Source organism: Capra hircus, chromosome 26 (assembly GCF_001704415.2).
Source record: "Capra hircus breed San Clemente chromosome 26, ASM170441v1, whole genome shotgun sequence".
NCBI lineage: Eukaryota > Metazoa > Chordata > Mammalia > Artiodactyla > Bovidae > Capra > Capra hircus.
This window is the reverse complement of record NC_030833.1, coordinates 7,534,604-7,548,772: the sequence shown is the minus strand read 5'-3', so window position 1 is coordinate 7,548,772 and position 14,169 is coordinate 7,534,604. Positions and strand designations below refer to the sequence as shown.

Genomic DNA, 14,169 nt, shown 5'->3' with positions numbered 1-14,169 from the left:
TTTTAGAAACATAGATACCATACTGTTAATCTATCACACCTTAAAATTTTAATAACTTTGTAATATCAGTTCAGTGTTTAATTTTTATCACATATTTAAGTTTTAATATGGGCTCCTCTGGTGGCGCAGATGGTAAAGAATTTGCTTGCAGTGCGGGAGAGCTGGGTTTGATCCCTGGGTTGGGAAGATCCCCTGGAGTAAGGCATGGCAACCCACTCCAGTATTCTTGCCTGGAGAACCCCAAGACAGAGGAGCCTGGCAAGCTGCAGTCCATGGGATTACAAAGAGTCAGACATGACTGAGCAACTAAGCACAAGTTTTAATATACACAAACCCATGGGAATTTACTGATTGCATCTCCATTGAATCAGTTTGAGTCTCTATCCCCTATGATCCTATAAACTGGTGGTTACATCTCAAAGCTCAGTCGCATTCAGGTTTGATACATTATTTGGAACAAATAATTCATTGGTGGTATTGTATATGAATTTATTGATATAGCTTTGTTTTAGAAATAGGATTTTGATACTGTTTAGGTATATTAAGTGATCATTAACTTAATATTAAGTGCATATTTTAAAATTTGGACTTGACTCTTGGAGTTTGTCACAGATGGAGCAGGGAAAAGTTAAAAAGTGTTTATTTGCAAAATGAATAAAGTGAATCTTTTTAAAGACTCTATCCCTGGGTTGGGAAGATGTCCTGGAGAAGGAAATGGCAACCCACACCAATATTCTTGCCTGGAGAATCCCATGGACAGAGGACCCTGGTGGGCTACAGTCCTTGGGGCCACAGAGTTGTGCACGACTGAGCACATAGCATACTATTAAAGAGTGTTGAGTAGAGTCCCTGTGCAGTGCAGTCGTGGGTCCTTATTAGCCGTCTATTTTATGTATAGTAGTGTGCATGTGTCTATCCCAGGCATCCAATTTATCTCTCCCCCCTAAAGTGAGTCTTTACATAGAAGAATGTGAGACTCTGCGAGTGAGGGTTTTTACACACTTTGCTGTATTTATTTGTTTTTGGCTACGCTGGGTCTTCACTGCTGCATGGGGCTTTCTCTACTTGCAGACAGCAAGGGCTACTCTGGTTGCGGTGCATGGGCTCTGAGGTGTGAGGGCTTCAGCAGTTGTGGCACAGGGGCTCACACGGGCTCTAGAACGTGGACTCGGTAATTGTGGCTCACGGGCTCAGTGGCGTGTGGCATTTTCCTGGATCAGAGATGGAACCCATGTCCCCTGCATTGGCAGGCAGATTCTTATCCACTGTGCCACCCAGGGAGTCCCTGGAGATCATCGTAACTCGTTTTTTCACAGATGAGAAAACTGAGGCTCTCAGCAATAAAAATGATTTATTTACTGTCTCACAGTCTTTGCCCTAATACCAGGCCCTGGATAGGTAGTGAAATCCACACATGCCTGTCACTGGGGGAGACTTTTCCCTTTCAGTTGTCTCAATGAAAATGGAAGGTTTTCTGTTGATGTACATTTAATTGATGTACTTCATTTCTTTAGTAGTTTGGATACGTGTATTGGTTTAAGAGAAGTCAAGCTGACTTTTATATTTTCTTATCCAGGGATTGCCTCCAGAATAAAAAATACTTAAAAAGCATTTTATAGTCAAAATCCATGATGTATATATGAGGTGTTTTTTTCTTTTCCCCATTCTATTTTACATGGAAAACTTAGTGTTATCTTGTTTTTAGAAATAACTTTTTAGGTCCTGTTTACTTTTTAGCCATTTTGCAGTAGTTCTCATTCTAGATAAGCTTTGGGAAGATTCTGTGTAACTTTAAAAAGCTAATAAAATTTAACCAAGTGTGTGTTTTCAAGTTTAGTTTGCTTGTTTAGAGATTGTCTATTTTTAGTTATCTAGGAAAGACTGTTTAGTGAGTCACTCAGTACAGTTTATTAGTTGTCCAAATTCTGGATAATGGGAATAAGTGATTATGGGCTGCAGTATAAGTGTATTTTTATTACCTTGTCTGTTTAGTACAGACTTTGGAGCCAGAATGCCCAAGTTCAAATCCTGGCTCTGCCACACAGCAGTTTTGTTACCTCAGCAAAGTTATTCAACTTTTCTTTTCCTGTTTCCAGTCTTTAAAATTGGAGATTATATTAATAGTAGTACCTGTTTCATAGAGTTCTGAGGATTAGATTAGTTAATAATATATTCAGTACTTAGAACAGTATCTGGCATATAGTAAATGCTTACGTGTTAGCTATTTTCTTTTCTCAGTTGGACAAGGCTGACCCTGGCAAAACTGTGAAATAGACAGAGTTGGCCCATACACTCATTCATCTCTAATAGTTGGGTAAGCAGTCCCTTTTCAAGCTGCTGCTGTCTTTGGCATTCCTTCCCAGGTTGTCCTTTGTTTCTCCCCGCTTAAGCAATGAAAACGCAACTCACAAAATCACCACCCTATTTTCCTGTTATTCATTATAGTAGGAATTGTGAGAAAAGTAATCTGATTGGATGACTTAACACTATTAATAAATAAAATTTGTGAATAACTTGTCTTTGTAATAGCTCTGAGTTGGTTTTGCCCTGGAATAGTTCATTCATTTGCTTCTGCTTGCTTTTCAACTTTTATATCAGAACTCAATGATTATTTTAAAAATTTCTACCCTTTCTTTCTCTGTCACACAGAAAACATAGTGTTTGGTTAAAAAGATGGCCTTCAGTTGGGCTAGGTTTGGTCGTGACTTTTGGTTCCTATCCAGGCTTCCCTGGTAGCTCAGACGGTAAAGAATCTACCCACAATGTGGGAAACCCAGGTTCAATCCCTGGGTCGGGAGGATCCCCTGGAGAAGGAAATGGCAATCCACTTCAGTATTCTTGCCTGGAGAACCCCATGGATATTGCTTGGTTCCTGCGGATATTGTTAATTGGGACTTATCTGTTCAGTGTGAAGAGAGGATGGATAGGATGATAAAAACCAAATTCTGAGTGAAGTAACATGTTCATAGCTTTTGCAAAATACAGTTGTTTTACTGTATTTTAAAAGCTGGCTTGATGTGCACTCTTAAAATAATCTCCCCACTTCTGTGTGCATTTAAGAAAAGCCTTAGTCATCTTTTATCTAGTTAAATTGCAGGTGTCCTGAGCATAAGGACAATATTTTATCTAATAGATACATCTTTGTACATTTCTGAGTGTGTAGTAGACCTTCTGTAACTAGTCCTAGGTTGTTACATTAAATTAGTTTTGTTTATAAGGACTAATTTGCGGTGCAAGATTGACCTGTGATGTGTCTGAAACTGTGTATAGGAAGCATGCTAAGATGGGTTCTGCAGTACCTCAAGATCAGTCTGTGTGTCTGTCTGTCATTGTATTTATCACTCCTGTCTTTTTTGTTACTGTTGAAGAACTGGAGAGTACAGAGGAAGTTGGTGAAATTACAGATAAAGCTGTAGTATGTAAATAGGTAGAATTTCTCCTGAAATGACTGGGAGTCAGATTTTTAAAAGTAGCCTTACTAGTGTTTGAGATGTGATATACTGTAAATTAACCTTGTGTTTATGTATCAGTGGGGTACTAGTTATCTGGTGGTTTAAGAGAAACCATTAACATTGTAGCTTTTATTAATTTTCCTAACACAGTGTTGACTTACTGAAATGTACACTTTATATTCTTTGTTATATTTTAAGGACTTCGGTTTGGTAGAATGAAGTTACATGTACTGGCTGTACTGGTAACTGCCAGTAAGGCATGGTGCCAGTAAGGCCAACGTCACCATGACAGTGTTAGTTAATTATTATTATTTTTAACTATTATTTTGACCAAAGTAATTTTGTCCAACTTATCCACACATTGCTTGGAAGGGATCTTCTTAGCAAATATGTTTAGTATACAGATGAGATAGATAACACTGATCTCTGAAGGTCACTCTGTGGGGAAGGTCAGCATATTTTTTAGGTCTTACTGATTCTTAATCATTTCTACGTGATTTCACACAGGTTTAGGACTTTTGAGAGGATGTTTAATGAGCGCAGAAGTCTGTGCCCTTGCGCCCTTGCCACCTCAGGACTGGAACACTTAGCCAGCTCATGTGTGCCTTCGGCTTGGCACCTAATTGTTGGCGGTGGGCCCTGTCTACTGAGGCCTTGCTGCAGGAGTGGATCCCATCCTCTATAATCTCTCCTGTTTTTCCTGAAATTGCTCAAAAGTTCCTCTCCTTTCTCTGTTCAGGTCACTCAACATGGTCTCCTCTCTGGATTTTTCTAAACGTAGGACTGGTCCCCATTCCATACCATTAGAATCTCTGAGCCAAAGTTCTTGACAGCTTGGCTCTGCTGTGCTCACTCAGTCCTGTCTGACTCTTTGCAATCTCATGGACTGTACCCCGCCAGGCTCCTCTGTCTATGGGGTTTTCCAGGCAAGAGTACTGGAGCAGGTTGCCATTTCCTACTCCATGGGATCTTCCTGACCCAAGGATGGAACTGAAGTCCCAGGCGTCTCCTGCATTGGCTGGTGGATTCTTGACCACTGGTGCCACCTGGGAAGCTGTGATTGAAAACCGAGTGTAGGGAATGATATGGCTCAGTGTTCCAGAAACGAGACCCAAGAAGACATACAGTAGGTGCCAAATGTGGATAGAAGTGTTGTGGTTGCTTGGAGTGTATATACTTGAAATGATTTGAAAAGCTTTATGACAGAGATGAGATTTGAACAGAGCTTTAAAGGATGGGTAGGATTTGCCAGAACTGAGTGTGTATGTCTGTTGTGCTTGTTTTTCTCAGGTGGTGTCTTCATGTGTATGTTGTGGAGGGGTGGTAGTACATGAGTGGGTCTGGGGTGTGTGCTGTGTTTGTGTGTTGGGAAGGAGCTGAGAGTTTGTGCTGTTACAGAAGAGTTTCAGAAAGAGGGCCTTGTTATTCGGACTATTTTGGTAACGGTGAGCTGGATGGATTTAGAAAGGGAAGGCGCTTAGGAGGCTATTAGAGTAGTTCTGACCTGAACGGAAAAAGGGTTGATGGCTGCTGAAATGGAAAGAAAACTGATGGTACAGAAACCACTAGAAAGAATCTATGGGGTGAAGGCGGACTTCACCATGAGTCTGAGCTGCTGTGCTGGGTCCAGTAGTCCTAGTGGTGTAAGGAAACCGGAGAGAGAAGTCAGGCTGGGGTTGGTTGTAGGTGGACGATAAGAGGTTTAATGTGGAATGTGACAAGCTGTTGGAGTCCTGCAATGAGGTGAGACTTGTAGACAGACGGTCCACCATATCTTCATGCTTCATGCTTTAGGATCTTGCTCAAGACCAGTTGTTTTTTCTGTTGACTGTTATGAGGAAGACAGTGATGTAGAAAGATGCTGAGGGGAAAAGAGGAAATGACTGTGTGGAACTTGGAGCTCAGGAGTTAAGCATAGTACTTTCTAAAAATATAAATATTGCCATTCAGAATTACCTTGTGTTAATACTTCAGTAGAACCTGAAAATTCAACATGCTTGGAGTATCCTTCTAGCTTTAGCTTTCGTCTTCATTCCCCTAAAATGCTTTCTGAGCATTTGTAAATCTGCACAGGTTTATGTTAATTAATATCTACATTAACAATTTACATTAAAAATTAATATTTGTATTACTAAATACAAGCTTACTAATAAAGCTAATGTAAAACTTATATCTTAGACCTTCCTTTGGATAACTGGTTGTCATTTGACACTAACTGGCAGTTAAGTTTCTGTCAGTTTGTTTCTCAAGGAGTTTGTATTTAGTGAGGACCATTTCACTTCTCTAGTTCTCCTTCAGAGGGTTTTAGTAGGTGGTTGGGGGAATTTGTAGTGTATTTACAATTTTGAGTAATTGACCTCAAAATAGATACGTTTCTTCATAGTGTTAGTAATGCTTCACAAGTATGGTCTAATTCACTGCTAAGCATGACAGTATAAAAAATATTTAGTTGGGAGCCCCTCCCTTTTGCTAGCCACTGACTCAGGCATCATAATACTGAGTTTTATTAGTGTTCGAACTTGGAAGTATATCGAAAGCAGTTGTGAATTTAATACTAGAAAATGGTTAATATACTTGGAGACATTATTCAGTCTGCAGGTAGGGTTTGATATATAGATTTGTGGACTCTTTGGTCCACAACATGGGAACTGCTGGTATTGCATTTCAACCAAGGAATATTTAAGATTAGTAGTTGTGTCTCATGCCCCTTGAAGGGGCACTTGTATAGATTTTATTGTTACTTTGTGTACCAGTTAGCTGAAGTATGATTCACTGGATAGAATTTGGAAAGCTGTGTTTTATGCAAAAGTAGGCTTGTAAATTAAATTTACTTGGGTATTTGAATATATGTTTACTTGAAAGATACTTAATAATGGTTTTATTTCAGTGTGCAGTATTAACTCTTAGAGCTGGTTGCTGTTAATAATTTCATTTTCTTTTTGGGATGTTTTGACTTTGGTAGAAAAAGTGTACTCAGTGTTAATGTCATCTCAGTAATGCAAAATCATGTAGTTGAACTGATGTTATTTTTACTCTTCCATTCCATTTACTGTTACCACAGGTACAGATGATGCTCTCAGATAATTTTCTCTAAGATTTTAACTTGGTAAAAAAGTTTGTAGTATTAAGTTCACAACTGCTTTTTAATTATATACTTCTAAGTTCAAACACTAATAAAACTATGAGTATTATGATGCATGGGTCAGTAGTTAGCGAAAGGGAGGGGCTCATAAGTAAACATTTTTTATACTGTCATGTTTAATAGTAAACTAGACCATACTTGTGAAGCATTACTGAACACTACAGAAGAAATATATCTATTTTGAGGTCAATTATGCTACAAATTCCCCTGTAGTTAAAACTGAATTTTAACTTCCAGTTATGAAAAAACTATTCCTACAATGTCTCAATAGAGTGTATACTATATGTATCATTGTCTAATATAATGCACTTACTTCAGAATTCTTGAGTTTGGTTTTGGTGTTGCTTAGTTACCTGAATTGTGGGGAGGAGTAGGCTATGTACCGGGCTTTCTTGCCAGCTCACACGGTAAAGAATCTGCCTGCAGTGCGGGAGACCTGGGTTCAATCCCTGTGTTGGGAAGATCCCTGGAGGAGGACATGGCAGCCCAGTGCAGTATTCTGCCTGGAGAATCCCATGGAGAGAGGAGCCTGGCGGGCTGCAGTCCACGGGGTCCCAAAGAGTTGGACACGACTGAGCGGCTAGGCACAGAGCACACACAGGCTGTTTACCAGGCTCACATGGTGACTTTTGGTTTTTTAATGGCAGGGTCTTTTGTTTGTTTTCTGTGAGACATGGACATTTAAGTTATGCTGGCACAGCATTAATTCCTTGAATATTAGCTAAGGTAACGTAAGGCCACAAACTGTTTAGTTGAGACTATATCAAAGAAATACTTATCAAAGCAGGCTTGAATTTTTGAATGTGAATGTTTTAAATGAAATTTTGAGATTACCTGTCCTTGGATATGTACATTATGTCATTTGTTCTTGTCATGTTAAGTTTCTGTTTGCTCGTTTTAGTTTCCAGTGGCATGAGCAAGTAATTTATATTTCATTCCTGAGAAACCAAAGGAAGAAACCGCCTAATGAATATGAAAGTTGCCATTAAATCTCAATTGCCATTTTATGGATGCTTTTATGATCTTAGCCTTTGCCCTTCAGCACACTTTTGGATTGCTCTCAGATTGTGTATAATCAGTAGGTGCAAACTAAATTTAAAAATCTAAGTAGATAAATATAAATTACCTGGATTTGAGAAAAATAAAGCTGCTGAATGAGAAAGGATTTCAAAGTTAAATATAAGTACTGCTGCTGCTGCTGCTAAGTCGCTTCAGTCGTGTCCGACTCTGTGCGACCCCATAGACAGCAGCCCACCAGGCTCCCCCGTCCCTGGGATTCCCCAGGCAAGAACACTGGAGTGGGTTGCCATTGCATGAAAGTGAAAAGTGAAAGTGAAGTCGCTCAGTCGTGTCTGACTCTTTAGCACTATAGATATATATATTTGCTTTTTTCTGTTAACTTGGTTTATACCATCTTTACCTCTGCAATAATAATAAGTAATACAGGTAGGAATTGACTTATTAGTACTACCAACTTAAATGGTAAGTCACTCAGTTGTGTCCGACTCTTTGTGACCAGTCCATGGAATTCTCCAGGCCAGAATACTGGAGTGGGTAGCCTCTCCCTTCTCCAGGGGAATCTTCCCAATCCAGGGATAGAACCCAGTTCTCCCGCATTGCAGGCGGATTCTTTACCAGCTGAACCACAAGGAAAGCCCAAGAATACTAGATTGGGTAGCCTATCCCTTCTCCAGGGAATCTTCCTGACCCAGGAATTGAACTGGCGTCGCCTGCATTGCAGGCAGATTCTTTACCAACTGAGCTATGAGGGAAGCCCTACTACCAACTTAAGATTAATGATAATAGTGCATACACACATATGTTTAAGGTTTTCGGGGAAAAATATCTTTCCTGTACCTAACTTGACTGACCAACCCAATCAGCTGACTTTTTGCTATGTTAAGATTCTAAAGATCGGAGTCCATTATTAAATGAATAGGATTAGAATAGAGAATTTATAAAAATAAAGCCTTTTTAAAAAAAAAAAACTTTTGGATAAAGAAGCAGGCTTCAAGTGAAATTCAGTTTTGGTCTCATTTACAGGAATAGCTATTCACAATTCTGCAGAACCACTTACCACATTTTGCAGTATCTCCTGAGGAAGTCAGAATCTGAGCTACCATGACGACTGAGTCTTGTCTTTGTTCTGATTTATAAACTGTGCTTTCATTCTGACCATGTACAAGGTGGAGGTTATAGCATGGAAACTAAAATCTTAGTAAGTGTGATTTTTATTTTAGCTATTAAATAGTAGGCTCTCTTATAGTGAATTGTCCTCTTAACAAAGTCTACGCTATTAAAAGGAGTGAGGACTTGGCAAGCAGGGACGTAATAATATACCTGTAAAGTGAAAGATTTTGCTTTCCAGGTTCAAAAAGAAAAATCCTTGAGAAAGAGAAGGAAAAACTTCTGTTACTTTCCCTAGATTTCTTTCACTTTTTCGGTTTTACATAGGTAGCAGAATAATATACATTTAGTTGAGAAAGGGATTTAAGAAAAAGGAAAGGCTGGCTTTCGTGGCCAATGTCTAAATTCAAGCCATTCAAAAAAATCATTACACTTGCTGTGCAAGTTGCTTCATTGGTTGTCATTAAATAATAAAGTCTTCATAGTATTGTAGTGTTAGTAAGTCCAGTGTAGAATCCTAGGAACCTTTTAAATAGTTAATGTAATTGAATGCATTTTAAATATTGAATATTTTGAGTATAAATATTCAAAATTATATTGGAGTGATTATGCTAGTGGTTATCGCAGGGATGTTTCATTGATTGGTTGTCCTGAGAGTAGGTAATGTGCAGTTTTTATTTTTTGTGCTCTAGACAGCAAGATTTTGAGGATATAGGCCAGGAACATTATCTTGTTTTACATTGTTACTTTGTTAATTGTAAGCATTACTCCTCAACATCTTTTCTACCTGTGCTTATTAAGAGCAGTGGGCAATTAGCACATTTAGGCTGCTTTTCTCCCTTAGGAAGAGCGATTGAGTTGACTGTTTGATATTCTGAATTCTTCAGTGAATCAAACATTGTGGTATTATGCCTCAGTAGCATAGCAGTCTGTTGCTCATAATTTAAGAATGTTATGTGTTTAAGATACATGGTTTGTGTTCTGTCCCTTACCTTTGAATCTTTTAATTACTGGTTATTTTTCTAAATTGATGGTGATGACCTGGCTGAGATGAAACATTTCTGTGAGAGGCTTCCTGCTCTAACCTCCTTCTCTCTTAGAACAAACTTCCTTTTGCCTGTCTCTCTTGCATTCCAAAGTACGTTTTCATTAAATCCCCAGGTCTAAGATTTTTCTTTGGGAACTATCTCCAGTGTCTCTGTGGAAATTAAAAAAAAAAAAAAGATTTCAGTATGAAATGTTACATGCATATCTTGAGAAATTGATATTTTATAAGTTGAAGGTTACTTTTATATTTTGGGCATGTTTTCAGGGGTGTAATTATGTACCTATTGTTTTAATAACCATGTCCTAATTATTTATAGCTTCCTGCCTGACATAACTCACTTCAAGAAGTGCACAATGTCAGAACGTGGAATTAAGTGGGCTTGTGAATACTGTACGTATGAAAACTGGCCATCTGCAATCAAGTGTACTATGTGTCGTGCCCAGAGACCTAGTGGAACAATTATTACAGAAGATCCATTTAAAAGTGGTTCAAGTGATGTTGGTAGAGATTGGGATCCTTCCAGCACCGAAGGAGGAAGTAGTCCTTTGATCTGTCCAGACTCTAGTGCAAGACCAAGGGTTAAATCTTCATATAGCATGGAAAATGCCAATAAATGGTCATGCCACATGTGCACGTATTTGAACTGGCCAAGAGCAATCAGATGCACTCAGTGCTTATCCCAGCGTAGGACCAGGAGTCCCACAGAATCTCCTCAATCCTCAGGATCTGGCTCAAGACCAGTTGCTTTTTCTGTTGATCCTTGTGAGGAATACAATGATAGAAATAAACTGAACACAAGGACCCAGCATTGGACTTGTTCTATTTGCACATATGAAAACTGGGCCAAGGCTAAAAAATGTGTTGTTTGCGATCATCCCAGACCTAATAATATTGAAGCAATTGAGTTCGCAGAGACTGAAGAGGCTTCTTCAATAATTAATGAGCAAGACAGAGCTCGATGGAGAGGAAGCTGTAGCAGTGGCAACAGCCAGAGAAGATCGCCGCCGACTATGAAACGGGACTCGGAGGTGAAAATGGATTTCCAGAGGATTGAGCTGGCTGGTGCTGTTGGCAGCAAGGAGGAACTTGAAGTAGACTTCAAAAAACTAAAGCAAATTAAAAATAGGATGAAAAAGACTGACTGGCTGTTCCTCAATGCTTGTGTGGGTAAGTTTCTGTGTTTTTGAATAGGTTGGGAAAAGATATTAATGACGTGAAAGATATAAGGAAGGTAACATTATTTAGCATTTAGTTCATTCAGCATGATAGTACACTCCCAGCGTGCATGCATAAGAACCTCTGAGTTTGTGATCTTGTCCTTTGAATGGGTTGGGAAAAGATATTAAAAGTAACATGAAAGATACAAGGAAGGTCACATTATTTAGCCTTTAGTTCATTCAGCGTGGTAGCTGCTCCTCGCAGTATGTGCGCATGCATAAGAACCTCTGACTTTGTGATCTTGGCGTAACATTTTCCTGTATTGCCTCCATTTCATTGTGCATGTGTCTTTCCATCTTTAGAGAGAAAAATTTCAAGTTATAGCAGAGTTTTTTACATATCTGTAGTAAAATATATACCTGCAGTTTAAAACTGCTACTCTGCTTATTGTAACAAGATGTGACTGAGGAGTGCCAGCTGCAGCTTCGGAGTGTCTGTAAACAGTGTGAGCGTCTTGTGATGGTAGAAGCTTCAGTCAGAAGTTAAAAATATCACAAAAATGTGTGACTCCAAGAAGTTGAACGGACATAATACTGACCTTGAAAACGCTGATGTTAATTTTTTGTGAATGTCTTGTAGTGAATATTTGCAAACTTCGTGAAACTGATTTCATGTGGCCAGCTGGTTCCATAGTTCAAATTATGATTTGTGTGTGTTGTGTTTTGGTACTTTCCTAAGGAAATGCTGGATAATAGTCTCAGTTACTGGCTCAGAGCTGTTAAGGGACAGAGCCATGTTGTGAGAGTAAGATTTTCTCCAGTTACTGATCTTGTGAGTTAATTATTTATGATGTAGTTAATGAAAGCAGTTTTTTGTATGCTCCCCATCGCTTTTGAGTAGATTAGCTATTTTAATTATATAAATTTAAATACTTTGGATTGGGTGCTTTTTTTAAAATATAAATTTATTTATTTTAATTGGAGGTTAATTACTTTACAATATTGTATTGGTTCTGCCATACATCAACATGAATCTGCCACGGGTGTACACATGTTCCCCATCCTGAACCCCCCTGCCACCTCCCTCCCCATACCGTCCCTCTGGGTCATCCCAGTTGGGTGCTTGCTTTGACATTCAGTTTTGTAAAGAAAGTTTTGAGTGACTGCTAAAGTTAAATCTCGTGTAGAATAATATCTATGCCTTAAACATGGCTTGGGCTGTGTGTGTGGTATGTGTGTGTATTTCCCAGTACCAATAAATTTTGTTTATCCTCCTGAATATAGCCCCAAGAATATGGAGTACATAACTTATGAACCTACAAGTCCAAAGAGTAGATTTCAAGAAATCTGTTTTTTTGTTTTAGCTTTGTCCTGGCCCCCCAAGAAAGTCCCAGCAGATGAGCCCTTCTGCACAAGACACAGACACAGCCCTTAGGAACCGTTAGCTCCAGTTTTCTCCTGTCCTGAGGACGAGGAACGAAAGCACACTGAGCTGTGTTCAGTCGTCTGTGCTGTCCCATTACAGCCCATCGATTCTTTTTCTCTCCCCAAATTGAGGTACCACATATGGTGTGAGTGTTTTTTCTTTTTTTTAAACCCGGAGATACAGAAGGGTTTTTTTTTTTTGAATGTTTAAAAATTGAGGTCAAATTCATACAACATAAAACTCATCGTTTTGAAAGTGAACAATTTTGGGGTATTTAGCACATCCACAGTGTTGCAACCATCATCTCCATCTATTTCTGAACATTTTCATCATCCCGGAAGAAACCCATTACCCGCTTAAGCAGTTGTTCCACACCTCCAAGACCCCGGTAATCAGCAGTCTGCTTCTGTTTCAGTGACTATTACTGTGAATATTCCATACAAATGGAAACTTACGTGATCTTTTGTATCTAGGTGTGATTGTCCTTTAATTACCCATCTGCCTTTTAGAACACTGTTAGGATTATTTTTGCAGGCAATAGTGTAATATATTAATATTAACTATAAGGTGGTGTTATAGTACCTGTATGTTTATAGAAGGTAAGAAACTAGATTGCAGTGATTTTTTTAACCTCTTTGGGGTTACTGTTTCTTCAAGTTAGTGAATCTAATGATGAGAACTGCTTTGAAATATTTTTTCCCCTTGACATGCACAATAGACCTGTCAGTATATCTTTGTCTTTATGGCTGTTATTTCTTGCATTTCTGACTACTGTGTCTTCTTGATGTTTGTCTTTCTTTCCATATATTGAGTGTTTTTTGGTAACTATCTTTTTGCCTCTTTGAATTCTTATAACTGAGCAAAGTCAAGTCCCCATTCCCACATGTTCCGTAGTTTCTAGGTTCTTAGGGCTAAGAATTGATTGGTTCTTGGTACTATGGATTCTCTTTTCTACCAGCAAGTATTTTTGAGTTTTCACTGTATAATATGGTTCTAAACAGTTGTATGAAAGAGTTTGGTCCTGTCTTTGTTGGATAGTCTTATCCTGATTTGTAAATACCATTGAAATATGTTAACTTTTAGTTGTTTACATTGTGTTGGGTTAGCAGAAGTCTACATGTATTGAAAATTAATCTTCTCCCTTTCTGTCTGCCTTATGCTTTCCAGATTTCATTAGATACGGTATATTATGGCTTACCGATTTAGACATTTAATAAAGCCATCTTATTACTCGGTTTGGCAGCATATATACTAAAAAAAAATCATCTCCAAAGTGTATACTATGCATAAAATTTATACCAAGTATAAAATGTGAGACTTTCCCAATTTGAAATTTAAATAAAAAATCTCAACCTCAGGCCAGCATTTTAAAATGGGAATGAAGATTCAGTATTGAGAAGGCTAAAGCTGAAGTTTCCACAGGATTAAGAAAGTGCCTTTTATGTGACTGTTGGGTGTAAAGTTTCACCTCAGTCGTATTCTCTTGCGTGGTGAGGGGACGTTGGGGACTGCAGTGCTGAAGCCAGGAGGAAAGGAATCTGGGAGTGGGTACCCGGATGGTAGAGGCAGCGGTGTGGTTAAACGGGTGCCTGTCTCTGGGATGTCTGCAGTTCAGTGCCAGGTTATTTTCTGGGAGCTCTGTTGGTTCTAATCATGGTCTGCCTTTCCCACTGGATAGGTGGTGATGTCCCTAGAATTAAGGCAGCACCGCCTGACACATTATTTTAGTGCTGCTCTTGTACCGAATCAGCTGCCCTTCAGAAGAACAACAAGGGACCCCCAAGTTGATCCCTTGAAAAGACACAGGGTCAGATAAG

At 38.9% G+C, this 14,169-nt stretch overlaps 1 protein-coding gene across 2 annotated transcripts in view; it reads left to right on the top strand.

The window, feature by feature from the left end:
- The window catches only part of ZRANB1 (zinc finger RANBP2-type containing 1), a 68,557-nt gene that overhangs the window by 17,410 nt on the left and 36,978 nt on the right, over positions 1-14,169 (top strand). The window contains exons 1-2 of one of the 2 annotated variants that reach the window (XM_005698591.3): positions 8,669-8,812; positions 10,086-10,936. In XM_005698591.3, the coding sequence (XP_005698648.1) occupies positions 8,772-8,812; positions 10,086-10,936 (892 nt within the window). In that variant the 5' untranslated portion in view covers positions 8,669-8,771. Of the gene's footprint in view, positions 1-8,668; positions 8,813-10,085; positions 10,937-14,169 lie in introns of those variants that run through there. The other variant, XM_018041151.1, reaches the window with a different exon arrangement.